Genomic DNA, 20,555 nt, shown 5'->3' on the forward strand with positions numbered 1-20,555 from the left:
AAACATCATTAGCCACTGGACAATATTATAGCAACAGCTAATATTTGTAATTGTCACCAATCAAGCACTGTATCATTACTAAATGTTAAGTATGTATTTCAATGTATATAAAGATACCTCGAGGTCTTTTGAGCTTTGATGAATATTCCAAAAGTTGAGCCAAAACCATGGAAGTAACAATGTAGATGTTAAGTACTAATTCTTTAACATTTGACAAGATTATTTCAGAGATCTCAAGCAGCTTTTGTTCAGACTACTCACACTACAGTGTATTTTTCCAACACATACAAACAATCCAACTCATTCCCTTGTATGCTCAATGCTCAAAGCTATTGTGGTAGACAGAGCTGAAGTCATCTGTCAATTACGGCGGGCTCCATTGGGCCATAGTCTAAACAGTTTTCTCGTTCTCTGGATTCACTCTGGTGACTCCACTGATTTATCTTCTCCATCCTTGGCATCAATATACAATTGGGAGACACTAAGCTGTGACGTCTCGACACAAAGTATTGTCAGAGTATCAGCATAGATCACCTTTAGTGGCATTTAGTTTATATATTGCATTGGACTGTGTAAAAGGTACATTTGGATGTGCTGCTTGTATAAAACAGGCCATTATCTAATAAAGCTGGGATTCAAGCACAAAGGATCTGAACTTGTATTTATTTCACATTCACCCTGAGACTAAATGAACCCAGGCAGAGCTGAACCAAACATTAGACAGTTTTGTGGGTCAGCTTGTCCTGCCCTGACTTCAAGTCCATAAGGTTAACTGGATATAAATGTCAGAGCCATTTTTTTCAAATCTCCTTTAAAACATAAAAGCCTTGGCTACAGAATGCAGTGCGTCTTTTATGGTGTGTACAGGCATCCAACCTCTCGTCTCAAACAGAATGAAAAGAGCAAGGTCATTGAAATGCAAGGAAGTCCAAAGCAACCTTTTAATCTGTCACTTTGATTTGCTTATTAGGTCCCTGTAAACAGGCAAGGAAGGTTTTTCTGTCATGAAAATATGAGCAGACAAGTTATTTCACCATCATAATTTAATTTGTGCATAGTTTCTGGCATTTTATGTCATTACAACGCAGGGAAGATGGGATTGACTGAATCATTTTCTCCTTTTATATTTGTAGGCATTTGCTTCACTCATCCCTCAGGAGAAACATTTAATTCACAACTTCATAACTAGTATTCGTCAAACGACTTCGTATTTGCTCGGAACGGCATAAATTATGATTATGACGCGTCGTGCTGTTTTTGGATCTGTTAATACAGCATAGGGCAGGATTTAGAACTCAGACTCCATAGTGACACCATGGTGGTTAGTGTAACTGCAGACATTCAGCACAGCTGATACTGTGGATAGATGATGGATACCCGAACAAACCCTGACGGGACCCGATGGCACCGAACTGGTCGGGTTCGGACAGATATTTAGAACTGTTGTTCAGGTTCGGTCACATGGTGTAGTTTGCGCTGCAGAATTCTTCCTTTCCTGCAGCAGCAGCTGATCTGTGGTGGATATAGAATAGAGCAAAGGACAATTTTAAAGGAATACACCGTTGAAACATTCCTTTTACTGCACAATAACATGGATTATCTTTATCTTTGATACATGGATTGTTTAAATAAATCAGATGTGTCTCTTGTGTGCACTGCGTCCCTGTTTGTGTTTCGCTCTTGCTTGTTACTCGTGCGCTCATCTGATGTTGACATTAACTGTTGTTTGTTAATAAAATCGGTGCTTACCACTAAAACAAACATACACATGTCATTTCTTTGAGAAAAAAAAATGTTTTTCGCTGTTGGCTCGGACTCAGATAAGAAAATATGATCCGATCCACACTCTAATTGTGACACGGTTATTTATTTAGTTTATTGACTGTTTACTTCAAGACCTGTGCACATGCCTTTGTGGAACCAAACAGTAGTTTAGTACACTGTGCTTGTCTCCAAGCTGTCTTTTTCTCATTCTTTTTTATTTCCGGTATTGGGACGGCTCTTCAAGCCATCGTGAATGCACACCCGCGTCATTTGGCTTCACCATCAGCGTCATTTGATCCCATGTCCGCAGAACTGGGCGGGAAAATCAGACTCTGAAAAGCAGTACAAAATATGTCACACAATCATTTCAATTCAATAGGTAGAAATATGTGTTGACTCATTCCCTTTGGTTTAGAGCGCTTCATCACCCATCACCATTAAAAAAAAAACACTACAACTCCTGCCCTATGCTTCTTTAAGTCTTACTATGAAATTTGGTCTCTAACCAATTTCTCCCCACTTTGTGGATACCCAGGGAGCAGGTTTTTTTGGGGTTAAGGGTCTTACTCTGGTACTCATAGAGGTGTGATCAGCTTATATCTCCCATGGATTTGAACCCTAAATGTTCTTATTTTAAGCTCTTTTCCTGACCATAATGTGTCATATTAACAATGAGAGGTACACAAACAATCTACAAAATGTAAATCAAAAGCAAATATCAGTGCAAAAGCACAATACTTTTTCATTCTTTGGTCTATTGAGTTCCTGTTAGCCTGAAGAAGGAAAATAACAGGAAAAATATGTCTAACCATTTGACACCATTAGCAAGTGTTAACACATGACCTTTGGCAGCACTAGCCAAACGTTCCATACCATTTTAGGCAACTTCTGCTGCAGCATTTTTGCGTTAAGGACTTGGACAGCTGGATAACAGAGATTGGACAGAGGGCGTGCCTATTGAATAGAGTGAAATGAACATTTTGTAGTGGTGGGTGTCCATGTTTGCAACATGACCCTTGCATAGAATATCTGTGAGCATCTCAAGGCTTGTATTTGTTTATTTTTTCCCTTACAAAAATAGATTTTCTCCTTTAACCTCTCATTATTTCCCCTTAGTAAAGAAAAAATACCATCTCCATGTAAAAAAACATTTCAAACTATATTTAGAAATGTGTTTTTAAGTATAGTTCAACTGAAGCTCTGTTTTAGAAGTTATTCTTTTGCTATCCAGGCTACTGTTTGTAAAGAGAGCTGAAAGGATGATATTAAGATAACCTTGGGAGGGAAACAACAACACTGCCATGGGTGTGTGTCCTCCATGTCATCACTAACTGTGACATTTTGGGTGAGGAAGCGCTCAACCTATAGCACTCATCACATGATGTTTGCACTTTTCTTGCAGCTATTGTAGAATCGCAACATAGGTTCTTATTTCTTCTCACTGTGGAGATTTTGCACTTCTTTCAGTCAGGTTAGTATTGTAATGTATTGTTTCCCATTAGCGTACGGAAAGGTAATCCTGACAAATACAATGAACAAATCAAGGGCATTAGTGCTGTGATGTGCAGTCGATAATATTTGGCTTCATTAATTCCCATGCCCTGAGATGACATCCCGCCCCTATTAGGTTTGAAATCTCATCCCCTTCTCCTCTATACCTCAGCTGTGGCTCAACCAAGCAGCCAAGCAGATAATACGCTCTGAGCTCTGAAACATGTACCATTATAATTAGCTTTGTCAGGTCCTAGCCCCCTACAACCCTCATGCAGATAATATGATAATATGTCTTCATAACCGGCTGACCTTACATGCTCAATATTTCTCCCCTTATGAAGATTACATGTCAATAAAGTAATTGAGTCCCGGGGTGTGTGGCAAGTGAAGATTTAGGTTATTGGACTTTTCGGGGGCAGTGATATACGAGCGTTATTATTCTACCTGTCAGGAGATGTGCAAAGGCCGAGGACAGTCCAAGAGTGTCAGCGCAAAAAAAGGAGAGGTGAGGAGAGGAGGAGGCTGGGGGAGACAGAGAGATAGAGGAGAAGAGAGGGGAGGAGAAATGAAGAGAGCCAAAGAGGGACATGGACAGGATTGGGTGAGGGAGATGGATAAGGTGAGAGGAGGAGGGAAGACCAGGCAGACCAGGAAAGTCAAGATCATCGCTCACAAGGAGGGATGGATCCTCGCTTAATCATCCCCTCGTACTTTCATCTCTCTATCCCCTCCCTCGCTCTCTGCATACGAACAGGGGATATGTCATATTAATTAAAAGAAATAGAGTTTCAGCTGAACCATTCATCTGAATGAGCCGCAGGGATGCCAGAGGGCCGTGAAATATTCCACCTTACACAAACTTATCATTACCTCCACCTCACACCTGACTGGATATTGTGCGCTCATCACTTTAAATTCTGGCAGGAAATGGTGCGTGTAAGTTTGCACTTTACAATTTTAAACTGTTTATACTTACATTTATTGTACACATGTAATTTATTTCATGCTGATAAAGATCACAATTTACTGAAAGTGCATGAGTACCAACTAGTGAGATAATTTGCTGTGAATCAAAGTAATTTAGAACCAGATCCTTGAATATCTTACAGCAGTATGTGTGTATCCAATAATCTTTTAACGAATATAGCTATCCTTTAATAAGATTTATCATGTCTACATTTTATGTTTGAATTGGAGTGCTGGCTAGAAATTACGTAGCTACTGCTAGCTATAGCTACTGCAATAGTAGCGAACTCGTAAATGATGCAAAAGATATATTTAATGACCAACTTTTTTATTATTTTGCTATTTTGACAAATTGAGGTGGAGTTGGCGTGTCCTCAGGTGCAGAGGTTTAACATTAACACTTTATTGTGCCAGTATGTCAATTTGATTAAATCTGACTAATAACACTGAAAAATATGATCACGTTGACATTTTCAGCCATATCAAATAATTTGTTACCACTTGTTAGATTACCTTTTCTTAGAAATTACAAATGTGTCTGTACTATCCAGGCAAAGCCTAATTCGTTGGAAAACTAGCAGACTAAAGCTAGCATACTTATCTTTATCTTTATTTGTGCGAGCTAGATCGCGAATCAAAATTCAATTTTGAGAGAAAGAGGTGTATGTGTATTGGTAGCCAATGAATAATGCTACAAACAAACCGTGTAGTTGTCGTGTTGTTAGCTAGATTGTTGCTAATGTAACGTAGTTTAGATACTGTTTGTTAGATTTGTACAAGCGCAATAAAATCTATTAAAAACAAATTCTTTTTAAAAGAATGCCTTCTAGCTGTTACTTTTACTGCTTTTAAACAAATGTTGGTTTTCCTAAATACAGATTTAAGATTTTTTAAAGTGATCTGGTGATCTTTGTTCTTCATTGACATTCGATGACAAATTGTGCTAAATTCACGTCAAGGTAGCATTTTACCCATCATCATTTGACTGTCAGTGCTAGAGACAGAGCAAATGGGATGTGAAAATGAGTCGTAGGCTAGTCGGTGGAAGTCCAACACTGAAGGTTACACACAGTTTCAGCTGTGAGGGGACACACAAAGGCAGTGTGGGAGAGCAACGGTAAAGGATATTTTGCTATGTCCTTTTGGATTAGCCTGAGAGATGGATGTTTTCCAGTCAGATGACGGGGCTGATGTGAGTGATACAGCCTTCTATCATTGTGACATGTAGCTCTTGGCTAATGCTCATTCGTGTTGATGGGCACACCCCTCGCCACGAGGGCTGTGGCTAACGTACCCACCTAGCTCTCTCCGTGTCTCGGTCTGTCTCACTCTGCCATCTTTGGTCTCCTGTTTCTATTGCCCTTCTCCCCTGTTTTCTGTCACCATGTCATGTCTAATCACCATTTGCTTGGCCAGGCACTTAGTCGGGCAGGCAGGGAGCAGGAGCCCCAGGTAGAGAACTGCCTAACACGTGTCAGTATGTGCACTGAAATGACTGTAATAACGGGGTCCCTCTGAGGCCTGGATTGGACAGTCGGTTAGCAAGGCCCGGGTGGGTAGTATTAAGTGTGGGCATCAACTTTGGCTAGTTCAAGCCTTAGAAGCAAAGTGAAATTTAATTACTAATTTCTACTGTTACGAGACACTTTAAATAGCTTATCCAAGTGTGTACGTTTCAGCAGCAGTAATTGCTGTCTAGAATAAAGATGGACAAGGTGACCAATTGATGTGCACGATTTTGAATGAAAGGCAATGACTTCTTTTGATCAATCATTGTTATTATACATCTGAAAGGTAAAAATAAAAACCAAGACTCAAAGTCAAATGCCAAATTATCGGTCCATGTTTTTTTTGCATGTGTAAACTCCTGTAAGAGTTACTCTCGTGGCTACATTTGTCAGCCGTCTTTGATTTGATGGAAATGGCCACAGACAGGCGGCGAGGTGCCATTTTGCTCATTGATGCGCAAAGTCCATCATTGTCTGTGTGGCTGAGTTTAGTTAACATGGCACTTAGCGACTGACATTGCTTTAGAGCTAGCAAAACACTGTCATTGTCATGTCATCTATATTTTACTTGGCAATTTTAGATGTTTTCGTCACTGAATGGCTCACTGAACAACACTGAGGTTTTTTCCCAGTTGGTTTGTGGAACTACCGTACTCACGCTGCCCCTCCAATCATGAACTATACGTAAGTCCTGCAACAGCTTTCCAGTTCTGATCTTAGGGGAAAGATGTTCCCAATCCCCTACCGTTGATAAAGCCATGGCTGCCCTTTCTCTTATGGCTATTTAGTAACAGGCTTCTTTCCTTTGAACAGTTTTATGTGGCTGTAATTGACCTGACAATGGGGTTCATTATGCAGTCCCTTTCATGCTGTTTTGCCTGATAATTATTATTTAATGTGTTCGGATGGCGAGCATCATTAATTCATCCCCTCCTCCAATGTCAAAGAGATGAACAGTGAAGTTATCACTCTCTGGTGATTAATATTATGCTCCTTTTGTTATTGAATCCTGTTGCAGTGATTAAACCTTCATTGAGTGACTCACCAGCCGCTCTTATTAACGGCACCATTAATGGACACAGTCAAACCTCTAATTGCAATTTTCACTTTTTCTTTCTATTTTGGTCCGAGATTTGAACCACTTATCTCTGCTTTTTTCTTTTAATTAGAAATCCCGGGTGTAATGAAGTGCTCAATCGATCAGTGTCAATCTGTGTGTGCTTGTGTGGTGATTTGTGATTCAATTGTCAGAGGGGGAAAATGAGAGCTTATAATTACTTACATCGTTAGTGACTTCATGTTTGCTTATAGGTAGATGTACTTGAGCTGGAAATAAATGGCTTGTCAAGGCTGCTCGTGTAGGAGGGGTTGGATTGTTGCACTTTGTATACAAGGTGTTGATAGTGAATGCGTGGACAAAGACACTCCAAGGGGACTCTGGACTTTAACGGTGTCCGACCTTACACTCCCACTCCTCTTATCTCCAGTCCCCAGAACCACAGCGACCAGTGTCCTCCACTGTATGTGCAATAAATGTCACCGAAATTAATTTCATCTCTTTTTTTTTTCATTAGACACCCTGACTCCTCACCACTGTAATCTCTTTCTTCAGTTAAAATTTATGTGCCCCAGAATTCAATTTCCTTTCTATGCTCATATATTGAAAGCATTCAGACTAATATCTGACATGCAATTATCTGCCTATAACTAATTCACCAATCAACCAATAATGTCATCCTCAGTTTACTGTGTTGGGTATAGTCATTTAGTAGGCTGACGATAACATGCTATACATCAGTGTTTCTCAAATGGGGATACGCAATGGCACTACAGGGGGTACTTGAGATACAGAGATTTAGAGGGAAATTAACTAATGAAAGAATTAAGTGTATTTTTTATTGTGTATTTTTAGTTAAAAAAGACAATAATACTAAATATTACCAGCAACTCACAAAATGACAACAGAAACACACAAAAGAAGAGAAAGATATACTGATTAATAAAAAATAAATTAAAAAAAACAGACAAACCAAAACAAAATACACGCACTAAGAGAGAAAAAGGGTGTACTTGAGCCAAAACAATTTAAGAACCACTGATATATGTAGATGATACAATGTGGCAGCTAAACTTATACATAAACTCTGCATATTTTAACGGTATGTCCCCATTAAGAAACAAAGTATCATTTGTATACTATGTATTTAGGTGTATTTGTAATTGCTATAGATATACAGTATGTGAAGATAAAAAAAAACATTTGTTTTATTTATTTGTGAGTTTTCTTTTAGAGATTTCTATCCATTCACACCACATGGCGGAGGTAAACTACATCTGTTGCCACTGCTGTACCGAGGCAACACTCGGGGCAATGTGAGCAAAGAGTTTCTCCCAAAAAAAGACAAATAACGTGTTATTTTCACACTTTAACCGAAAACTATGAAGCAGGTATTGATCAGGAACCGTTGATCCATGGCCCTGCAACATTTCTCCAACTCTCCATCACACACACACACACACACACACACAAATACACACAAACACATACATAATCAAATGCCTCTGTTGGTTCTCTCAGTGTATTGTTATCTCAGCCATGCAGACGTTTCCTAAATTTCTTTATGATCCGTTTGCTCTTCCTCTACTTCAACTTCTTTCTTTGCACAATAAGATATTTAATAAAGCCTGTTATGCAAGTTTGTGTCTATAAAATAGAACTGCATAAATTAAGACTTTTTATATATACATAACAGTAATAGTGAATAGTATATTTTAACCTTGATACAATATGATGTCACTTAATGTGTGAAAGATTCTTTCAGAAACACAAAGATGTTATATATAATCAGATAATGAGCCTAAAGGTTAATGGTGTGGATTGTAGAGGGGATTTTATATTATGTTTAGTTCATTTGTTTGTTCTTTTTGAAAATATTAGTGAATTTGTTTTGCCTTGTTTCCATGTTTGAAAATATCAAATAGTAATAACAGGTACCAGTCTGGTCATACTGTATGTTATAAATAATCATGTAAAATTTTAACAATTCCTCACTTATTTAAAAAAAAAAAAAAATATATATATATATATATATATTGTTGTTGTTTTCTTTATTCTCGTTTAGTTTTTTGCAAAAACAAAATTTTCCTACACATTTTTACATGATATAAAACAATATTTAAATTGTAATCTTAATTTATTTATTTTTAATTGTTTTGTTATCTATTAATACTTTTCAGTAATTTTCAAACTTTTTTAATTTGCCAATATGTAAAATAGTAGAAATAATTTAATTTCACTGATAAATAATGTAATTTCCTTTTATAATGTCCCACTCCAGTCCTGTTTTGTGCTCTGGTTTACATTTCATAAGGAGCACTTCTAGTGTTGTGACCTGTTTCCTGTTTCCTTTGCCTTCCTTCGCTCTGCCTTGTCCTGAGCCTTTGCCTGTGTGAAAAATGGACTGCTGTTTCCTAATAGCACATGTGAATGTAGAGAGTATAAATGGCTAATGAATTACAGATGAACACTGACGCAAATTCATCTTCCTGATGTCCCAGGGTTATATGGCAGCTATTTAAAAGTTTAATCAATATGCTGAAGTTGAGAACATGCAGGCGCTGCAGTTGTTTGGTCACAGTGAATGGCCAGGAGGGAGTGAGGAGCGGCACGGGCCTATAGCATGCATCAAAATGACAGATATTTAATGTTCATTGGGCTAAATGTTTTTCACTGTGTTGAAGAAATGACACTCTTATTCAACTTAAAATAATGTTTTTTGAGGGTTGAGGAAATCCTTATTAGGGTGAATTGAATCCGTCTCACAACAGATTGTGGGATTTTTCTGTTTTCTGTTTGTTTTTGGCCATTTTGTCCTTTCATATTGTAAATTGAATTGGAACTCAGGGATAGATTTAGTTTTACATTAAAGTGTAATATCTTGACTGTAAATATAAAAAAAAAAAAATCCTTGATTTTGGGCCGAGCCCTTGGAGCAGTTAAGACACGCCCAGTCTTTACTGTTAAATCTCAAAATAACAATCTATGCCAGGGTCCACCAACCTTTCTGAAACTGTTAGCTACTTTATAGGTATTGTGTAGTCTGAAGGGCTACTAGTTAGAAAAGCACTTCTTAAAATACTACATTTTCACAGTTTAACTTTAATTAGAGGGTATGATAATACGTAAGGCTAGCAGTAACTTAATCCTCCTATAATCATTGGGATCAGTTGGAACCCATTCAATGTTTATCATTAAAACATAATTATTTACTCTTTTTTGTTTCCTATTTCATGACTTTTTCTAATTTGATGGGCACAGATGATTAAGCATAATATTATCATGATTATTATGTTTTTCAATGTGCTGAACACATATTGTGTATTGTGCGTTTGTGTTCCCCGTGGGTCAATTTGACTCCAAGCTGTTTTAGCTTTGTTTCATTGTCAATGGTGTGATTTATTTATACAACAAACAAATAAACAAAGTGCCTGACAAAAAACTCCTGGGGTCGGATTGACCACAAGGGTAAAAGTTGTTAATAAGAGAAGGGTTAAAAAGGTAGGAAATGTTGAGGTTTCAACATGGAACACTTTATTTTTCCCAATTCCGGCAATTGTTACATTTTGATTACATTGAATTGAAAATTCAACTTTACGTTTTAAAAAAATATTCTGACCATACACCAGATCTACAATACTTAAAAAACATTTGTCACAATGTTTCTGTGAAAAAACTTTCAAAGATGGTTAATTTAATACTAAAACTTTATCAGCAGTATTTAACTTTATTAAGTAAAAACTACTGTACATCTCTCATAAGTATTTATCTTTGTGAGTTTGAATCCTGGAAAGTAAATCTGATTTTAGATGGAGCTCATTAGTGACTAGAGCTCCTGAGGGCACCTCACATGGTCCTTGCGGGCTACTTGGTGCCCACGAGCACCATGTTGGTGACCCCTGATTTATGCTATGCTAACTATCTACTCAATATTCACTATGCCTCTCTATTTGCAATTCTATTCAACAGATGCTAGTTTTTAAAAGAGGGGCGGAGCTAAGAGTGGTGGTTCATGATGTAAGAAGCCACCAAATTGTTACAAAGCACCATTCGCAGCCAATAGCAACATTTTGATTGTAATAGCCAGATTTCAACCCATAGAGGGCAGTCACTCTTACATTTTTACAACAAGATACACCAAATTGAAATAGTTTACTAAAATCTCCAGAAGAGTTGGACAAGAATCAATCAAGTACACAACTTCATACCCAAATACATTTGTTTTCAGCAGAAAAAAGATTTTGGTTTTGGGGTTTAGTTACTCTTTCCAAATGAAATTAAAATCCATACCGTATAGTGATTGACACACTGGCGCACTTGGTCAGATAACCAATATAAATGGAAACAATTCATTTTTACGCCTTAGCAATGAACTGTGTGTGCATGCTGACCTCTCAGTAGGTTGAATCACAGTCCACTGACTGTTGGTTTACGGGACACAGGAGTGTTATCTATCTGCTGGCTTCCCCACAGAGGGGAGGTGTTGACTCCATCTCATGACGTTGGGCCAAACTGATAAAAGGACAAACGGAGATGGATCATGTCCACAATAATAGCCCCAGCTCACAGCAGTCTACACCCTACGCTCATAAGTCACTCGCACCCACTCTTCTAGAGGCCTGCTCCCAGCTCCATCTGCTCCACCTGGCTGACAGTGTTATTTCAGCTTTAAGAGATAATGCTGAAAGTGTTGCTGCATTGTTAATTGGATTCTTCATGTTGCATTTGTTTCCTGATTGCTAGTAACATTAAAATTGACAGCTAAAGGGTCGCTAACGGCAGAGATTATGAAAAAAATAAAGAAATACATACAATGTTTGCAAGGCGTAAGAAAAAGAAGGACGGAAGACAAAGAATGATAAAGTGGAAACAGGCGAGACAAGAATGGAGGACAAATGTGGAAGAAAAAAAACAACTATGCGCACAGGGAGAGAATTCGTGCCGAGAAGAGATAACCTTGATGTTAAAAGCTACATCCGGAGCATGTGTCTCTCTGTGACATATTGATGGCCCTTGAAAAGAGTCAAGCTGATTGTATGCAGGGAACAATCATTAAACCCACTCCATCTCCCCCCCCCCTCACTGACTCCCTCTATCTCTTTCTTGTAAATGCGTACTGATTTAAATGCAGTTTCAAAACAGGCTGTGTAACCTGATTCATGTGCAATCAGATTCATGGGCACTGGAGTCCAGGTTGCAAATATGAAAAAAAGAAGAAAAAAAACACCTGAAGAACAACTATGATTAATAAATTAGACAACATATTTATTGTCAGAAACACCATTTTCAGCATTTCAGATGTGTACCAATACAATGGATCTGAAATGAAAAGAGATGTGATCAGTGAAAATTCTGGAGTAATTAAACAATTTTTAAAGCAATCACTTTCACAAATGATCAATGCATGTAATACCTTCTACAAGAAGTCTATTAATGTTCATTAAAGTGGGATATGAGTATTTGACAAGTATTAATAGCATGTAATAAAAGCCAGAGCCTTCTTGCTGGGTCTCACTTCCTATGTGAAATGCTGAACTCAACCCTAAAACACTGTGCAATAGCATTTAACGGTTTTCCATCAAGGTTAGCCTTTCTGTAATTATCTCTTATTGATCAATCATTTTTGATAGAAAATTATGTTTCTGCTAATGCAAAATAGTGTGTTGAAATTGCAGTAGGACACATCTGAGACTTTGTAGCTCCAGCAGCAGCAGATTGGCCCATTAAGCCCCCATAGGGAGGACACGTTGGGTAATCAACTCTAAAAGATCAGACTTTTATGAGCAAGGGCCCACATCAAGAAGACACAAGATCCATGTCTTCTACCTTTTCGTAGTGACTACAGGGCCAGTGTGTCTCCTTCCAGTTGTAGCTCCAACCTTTCTAGTCAAATCATTAATACTCCCCTAAATCATCCATTAGTACTTTATTTTTTAATGCACTCCCTCAGAGGTCTCTATTGTGTTATAGTGATCCACAACATAACATAAATGCTTTTTAGAGGTTAAGTCTAAAGCAGAATAATAAAATTTGTGTCAGAAATGTCTGTTAGACATACTTAAATATGTTAACATCATCATTTTCGAGATACAGTATAAGCCAATCAGCCTTTGCATATGTTACCACATCAGGCGTTCTCTTCAGATTTCCCCTCTTATGGTGAAATACCATTTCAATCCAATGTTATAGCGCTTAGTTACGTGTCATCTCATTCATTGGACGTTATGATGTTATTCCTAAGAAGAACAGGAATATCACGGCGGCAGTGGCTCGATCCGTATAGACATGGGTTGGTAACCGGAGGGTTGCCGGTTCAAGTCTCGGTGTTCAAATGGAAGTTGAACACCGAGCACTGCCGAGCAGAGCGCTGCAGAGCAAGGCACCGAACCCCAACACTGCACCCTTCATTGTAAAGCTTTGAATACCCAGAAAATTGCTATATAAAACTGATGAATAATATAATTAATAATACAGGAAATAAGAAATCAGACTTTGTGTTTAATTACATGCCACTATTGGCAATCAAATCCTCAAATGATTTCCAACACTTTAAAACTATGTCTACTCTGCAATCATATGTTTTCAACCTCAAAAAACCAGTCAGAGTTAAGCGAATGGAACACTTCCTTGTGTAATTACCAGGTCACAGTTTGACAAACATGTCGGCCTCCTCAAGTGTACGTTTAAAGTGTTTGTTTTTTGTTTTTTTGCATATGACGCTTCTAAATCACGTCTCATTCCTACTAGTAAAGTTGATTATAGTCTTTCAAGTGAGCTGTGTTTGTCATGGGTTGAGTATCCATTTAATAGTAAGATTCAGTCGACATTTAACCGCATTCAAAACTGAATCGATGACCCTTATCTTGGGAATAATTTGGTAGAAGCTTCCATGTATCACCATACAATACGCCCACATACTCCTAGCACTTTCCTAACCCTGGTTGGGAATCACTGCCTTTGAAAAACAAAGCCCATTTTTATGTAAACCATATAAAGGATGAATTATTCCACACGGCATGGAAATGTGAGCATTATGTTCATATGGTAGAAAGTGTGCTAATTGATTTAAACATGCTCAATTATGCACATAGAACACACTGTTGAGCACTACGGTCTGTAATAATATAGTTTCTGTAAGTATCAGTTTATCAGGAAGAACGCTTCAGCTGGTGCACCCTCACAGGGCCTAATGTAGGAGTGGAAGTGAAATCTGGGTAGTTCTTCTTTCCTTTGTGTCTCTGCTCCTGTAATAGGAAAAAGCTCTGGCTGTGAGGAGAGCCCACAGCTGAGTGGAATGTGCTCACATGCAAAATCTACTGCTTAATGTAGTGCTGAAATGTAGAGCCTTTACCCTGATGCCTTTTCTCACCCACCAGGCAACAGAACTCATCTCAGTTCTTTGTTCCACTCCCCATTGTAATTTACACTCTCTCTCTCTCTCTCTCTCTCTCTCTCTCTCTCTCTCTCTCTCTCTCTCCCTCCCTCTCTCTGTGTTTCTCTCTCTTCTGCTTTGATCACCCACAAGTGCACAAAACCAGTTCCAATGGAGAGTTACAGGTCACACATTGTACGAAGCTACCTGATTGGAGCTGGTGAATCACAGTGTTTGCTCACCTCCAATCCTTCTTCGTCCCCACGGGGCCCGGTGACAAGCCAAGCCAAGTGTGACGACTCGAGGGGCCTTTAGCTTTAGTTCCTTCATCTGTGAAGGTTATCTGTGTAAGGCTTTGGTAGCAACCTACAAATATATCCCCCTAGGTGATGTCTTATTGGAGCATTGGTTCTGGTACCTCAGTGGGTAATCCTTTAAGGAGGGCCCCCCACTCCTGGAGAGTGTGAGTTCCTCATCGGTTAAGCTGTGAATATGAGAAAAGCCAGGCGGCCATGTGATCACAGCACTGTGAGTCCTGCGGTGTGGAGCCCAGTCTCCAGCCGTGGCACCTATATCCTCCAGCAAATCACGGCAGCTGGAATTCATCCCCGCCCCAACCTCCTCCATGTGAAAGAGTTGCACACCAACCCAAACATGCTCATCATACACCAGAGGAGCAGGCAGGCAGGCACCGAGCAGGTCCCGGATTTTATCTGAGGTGACAGCTTCTCACACTTCAGTGTTTGGATCACCTCAAGTAGCTGGGCTATGAGGGGAAATGAGCACTGCTCCACTACAAAGTCTAGATTTAGATTGACTGAGCTTGTCCTCGGGCCTGTGGGTTTCTGCCTGTTGCTGTATTGCTCCTCTGCCTGACAGAACACCCACTACTGCTGCGAGGGACTGCTGTGCTGTGTGTACTCTATATGTGCGCATATGTGTGACTTGGTGGAGCCTACTTTACAGAGTCAGACAGGGGGAATGTGTCAGGTTTGGTTAAAATTGAGGGTGGCATCAGAATATGCTTGGCACTAATATGGCACCAGTATCTCTGTCCCTATTTCTGCTTTCTGTCACTTACTTGACATTCTCTCCCTGTCCTTGACAATGTCTCTTTGGATTATATGATTGGACTCACCACTCTGAGTACTGCACATCCCTCTGCAACACCGTCTCTCCTCTCCTCTCTCGCCCCCTCCTGTAATGATGCACTTGATGTCGGTTTAGAAAACCTGGTGAAAGCTGTATCTGTTCTGCTCTCAGAGGATCATTGACAGCACTAATGCTACTTGTCCTTGCCTCATTTTGCAAGGGCTAACACCTATAGGTGCTGGCCTCCATATTCATCAAGTTGCAGGCTAGAGAACCATCCCACCAGGAAGCGCTGCCTTGACTTTTTATCTGTAATACTTTACCCAATTTTTTTTTTTTTTTAATTTAGTTTCTTGGTTTTTACCTACTCTCAAGTTGCCCATAGATGTAAATGGGTATGTAAATCAGAATTAGATATCCTTTATTGATCCCAGTGGTAAATTACTTTTTTTACATGTGACCCCTCTATGTATTACAACCAATTTCCACTGGATACGGGTCCGCTGCTCTACGTTTCCGCCACGCCAGTGGAACTGATAGGTTCCTATGTGTTCATTTCTACTGGGTCCGTTGCGCTGCGTATCTGCTCCTTCCCAGCAAGGAGCAAATATAGCAAAACAGGAAGTTAAGCACATACACAACATTAAAACATCTGGTTACTTTTTAAAATAAAATATTTCAGATTATATTTCAAGTAACTACATGAACAAAACGTCAACAAAACCCTAACAACAACTACAACAATAGGTAAACTTGATCAACAAAGCATTCTTTAAACAGATAGAAAATCTAACAGAAGTAATAAGTTAATTAAGAGCATTTAATTATAGACAGGCTACTTACCCATTGTGAAGAGACAAATCCAGAGTCCAACCTTCTTGTACTTCTTCGTTAAGAACATTGACCTGTTTATCTGTTTGTTGTTGCGTTTATAACACATACCGCCTTCTCGCGCAATTATGTAAATATCGCGAGAACTCCTCGGTCTCGTGACGTCAGTCTTCCAAGACCTGACTGCGCCGTTTTGTGCTCTCTATGCCTTCTTTTTAATGTTTAAGGAAAGCAAAAATATTTCTCAGAAAAACAACAACTATATGAATGTTTTGAAATGAATTTCCTCAAACCTTTTTTATTAAACCCTTGACGAACATGCAAAAACAACAACTTATTTTTGATGGGTGATTTTTGATGTCGCATATTAGAATCAGAATCAGCTTTATTGGCCAGGTACAGTATGTTTAACACACAAGGAATTTGACTTCGTTAGACTGTGCTCTCTCTGAACAATGTAAACATTAAATATTAACAATCAACCGAAAACTAATATTTACAAGACGAATTGAGATAATATATTAAGATTATAGTGCAGTGGTGAGTAGTGCAAAAGGATGATGAAGTAAACATGAGGTTGTTATCTTTTCCAGTATTTACATGAAAGAGTGTGCGTAGATGATCATTTAAATTAAATAAATAATATACGTGTATTTACATTCACAGTGAGAATTTAGTTCCAGGGTTAATTCACTGCAACAGATCTGACACTCTTTGACAGCCTATTAGACAAATCAGTTGTAAAAAATAAAGATACACAATTTCACAAACTCTACTCGTGTGTTGTGTTAGAAAGGTAATTGCTAACTGGGATTGCCCAGCTTCCTCCTGTGTGAGTGTGGGTGGGTGACTGGGAGCTTGTTACTGTGAGGACTTTAGCCCCGAGGCCGCACAGGTCTTTCTCTGGAACGCGCCACTCGTCCTTCCCAGCAGCACTTCTCATCTACTGCATATATCAGACCCCAACCTTGTTCAGTAGTGTCATTTAAAGCCACCCTGTGGTGCTTTTCCAAACAGGACACAAATATTAACTCCCAGTGTTTCTGAAATCTAAGAAACATATTGACCTCATCAAATATTTACACTTGTTTTTGAATATTTTATAACCTGTGTAGTGGTTTTTCTGCTTGCTCATCTGTTTTTGTTGTAGTTTGTTTCCTTATCTGTGTATCAGACCCTATTTTTAATTTAAGGTAGTTGTTCCCTGCTTTACACCGAATAAATCTATAAACAATAAGAATGTGTTTGAACACGGTTTTCTATAAGAAGTCTTCATTAGATACTGTAGATCAACACATTTCAGTTCCATCAAGTTATTATTAGTTATTACCTCTGCTAAGAGCGAAGCGAAGAGCGGTAAGGTTATGTTTTACCCTTTGTCTGTCTGTCTGTCTGTCTGTCTGTCTGTCTGTCTAAATGGGACAAGGAACAGGTGTTTCAATTTTGGTTATGTTCTGGCTACTAAAGGAAAATATATACTCTGTGTATATATATATATATATTTTTTTTTTTTTTTTTCCCCATCCACACAGTGGAACTTGTGATGATGTCATAGGTTCTGTCAGAGTCAACAGGTCAATGTTGACAGGTAGTCATTGTACCACAGCTCAATGTTGACAGGTAGTCATGGTAATCCTGAGTTTACCATGTTACGGTGACCGGAGAATGTTGGCTGAGCTTGAGCTGCTTGGCGTAGGTCTGCGCTCTCCCAGTGCTTTTCTAGTTATATATCATTTTCTGTTTAAACTCACATCTTTGTAATCATGTTAGATTTTCTACCTGTAAGTTTTGTTTTTCTTGTTTTCAGGGTTTTTTGCCAAGTGTCGATATGTCTACTATGGGAAGCACTCAGAAGGCAACAGATTTATCCGGAATGACCAGCTCTAATGGACAACTGGGACTGGCAGTGGTAACTCACACAAGAACAGAACCTCAAATGTTCAATCTCGAGGATTGAGCTATCATTGCAGGCTTTTATTTTGAAACTAGAAATGCACATCTGTAAACTTCCTTTTACTCTAGCAGTCCTGAAAAAAAAAAAAATATTTGCTGTATTTTCTTTTTAAGAGCTAAAAACATATTCTATTCTTAAACAGTTTCTTTTTTTTCTTTTTTTTACAAATTTTCTTATGCAACCCAGTCTTCATCGACCTTTTTCCTTGCAGCTCGCACTCAGGGATGACACACTTACAGAAATGAATGCCAGTATGCATTAACAATCACGCACAAAGAAACACACACACGTAGAGCAGCAGTCTCTGATCCCTGCACAGTAAAAAAAAAAAAAAAAAAACACCCAATTGAATTATTTCCTTTGACAGTCATGATGGATCACTTGTCCACTGTGCCACCACTAATCATTGGTGAGATGGCTAACACACCTGGGGCCTAACATTACACCTCCCTTTCACTCCTTTTTCCTGCATCTCTCAAACACAATCAGCTCCTGTTCAGAACAACAGGAATTAAAAAAAAAAAAATGTGGCCTGTTTTTTTAATTCAACATTCCTTTGATCAGTCTGTGAGTAGCTAATACTGGATCACTGTGTCTGTTTTGCACATCAGGCATTTGAATTTTGATGAGCAAAGGATTAAATTGCATATGTTGAAGCCAGCCATGTCTGTGATCTGTGCTGTCATCAATATCTGTAGAAAATGTTGATGAGATATTTGAATAGAATATTTGTTTTTGACATGTACTTTTTTCTACCACTGTTTCTTGACTGAAATGTTTAACGGTTTGAACAGTTTGAACTGCTTGGTAGCCCCCTAATTTATTATAGGACAAAATCTGTCAAAATAAAAGCATTTTGTGTGTTATCAAGAAAACTTAAATTTTTCATTTTAGAAATGCATAGAAGAGAAGGTATTTTTTTACCTGGTACCTTTGTATTGAGGCATCGTGTTAACCAGGGGTGCACATAACATTTTTGGTTTAGTTCTCAGCTAAGCATCTCGAGTTGTTGCTTACTTTTTTAAATATATGTTTTTGCTACCACCTCCAAGACAGAACGAAGGAATAACATGACAATTTACCTTAATTTCAACTGGAAATTAATCGTGGCAGCACAAGTCTGCTCTTAATACCCTCACTGATTATGAAGCTATGAAATTAAATGACTTATATTCACTCGTTTATTTGAAAGGCACAGTGCACATTGATGAACAAATGTTAAAAATTACGTGTTGTAAATGTGCCAGAGTTAGCAGAAATGCTAATTTGCATCTGTTGTCCCTTGGCAGGTCACAAAACAAGCATTATTCACAAGGCTTAAAGTATATAAATGCAATACAATCAGTCAATCAACAATACAAAGTGTATAAATATAAGAGTTACAGTTAAAGTGCTTAAGATAAGGTGTGTAGTGTCACTGTATGAGTTATTTGGAAAGTGCACAAAGTCAAAAACCTCTCACCATACACATATACAAAATCTGACAAGGAAATGTACAAATATCTGCTTTTATTATCACTGAGAAACAAAATATATTAAATCTTTTTAGGCACAAACAACCGTTATCTGTGAATTATTATTATTTTATTTATTTTTATACTGTGCACCCCCGGTGATCATGTTGCAATAATATTGTACATGGAGGTTATTTTCCCTTTGTTTAATTTTTTTTTTTTTTAATTGTGGTTCCTGAAATCATGTTAAATCATCAGGAAGTTGTTTGATTTTGTATTTTAATAGAATCAATAGATTAATAAAAGTGAAGCTGATCTGATGTCTCAGTGTATTGGCAGGATGTGATTAAAAAGATTTGTATTCAAATTGTTTATAAACGACTAAAACTTCAGTGGTTTGTTTTTTCTCGTCGCCTTATTTTTCCTTCACTGAACATTTCACAATAACACAAATGCAACAGAGCACGTGGCGATGAAAATGATTGAGAATTTAATGGAGACTTCTTAGGGAAATGTGTCAGTCATCCACAGATACAGTAGGTGAAGAAAGAAGCCGAAATATTCCAATGGTGAGGTGTTCTCACTCTGCTTCATTTCTTCACCATTAACATAAATACCTGTGCTGCTTTACAAACGTGTGTGTGTGTGTGTGTGAGAGAGAGTGAGTCAGTGCTTTCACTCTTCACAGCCTCCTCCAGGACCGTGTGACCATATTCCAGATGACATGTCGTTCAGGAGCCTGGTCACTTGTGCTGGCGTTTCAAAATGACAAGGTTTGTTTGTCTGTGTTTTGATATGCTGAGAGGAAACTGGGTCTGACAGCCGGAGGAGGCAGGAAGAGAGGAGCCACAACAAGTTCCCCCCCAACACGACACAAAATGTCATCCTTCCCCTGGCTGCAGCGTGCACCCAGCCATCCTGCTGAAAAGAGCAGACATTTAAAACTTTGTGACATGTGTCACAGGCTCTGCCATTGAGCCACTGCCACTGACAGAGCTGGAATTGACAGGCCCCGAGCCACCGGAGCTGGCTGGGGGACACACGGAGCTTGGTGTATGTCACT

At 38.6% G+C, this 20,555-nt stretch overlaps 1 protein-coding gene across 1 annotated transcript in view; it reads left to right on the forward strand.

Annotated features, from left to right (window-relative positions):
* Positions 1 to 19,884, forward strand: part of lrmda (leucine rich melanocyte differentiation associated) — a 257,601-nt gene extending 237,717 nt beyond the window's left edge. Inside the window, exon 7 of the mRNA XM_028469150.1 lies at positions 17,892 to 19,884. Within this exon, the coding sequence (XP_028324951.1) occupies positions 17,892 to 17,971 (80 nt within the window). The 3' untranslated portion in view covers positions 17,972 to 19,884. The remainder of the gene's footprint in view (positions 1 to 17,891) is intronic.
* Positions 19,885 to 20,555: the final 671 nt, after the last annotated feature.

Source organism: Gouania willdenowi, chromosome 15 (assembly GCF_900634775.1).
Source record: "Gouania willdenowi chromosome 15, fGouWil2.1, whole genome shotgun sequence".
In the NCBI taxonomy this organism is placed as follows: Eukaryota; Metazoa; Chordata; class Actinopteri; order Blenniiformes; family Gobiesocidae; genus Gouania; species Gouania willdenowi.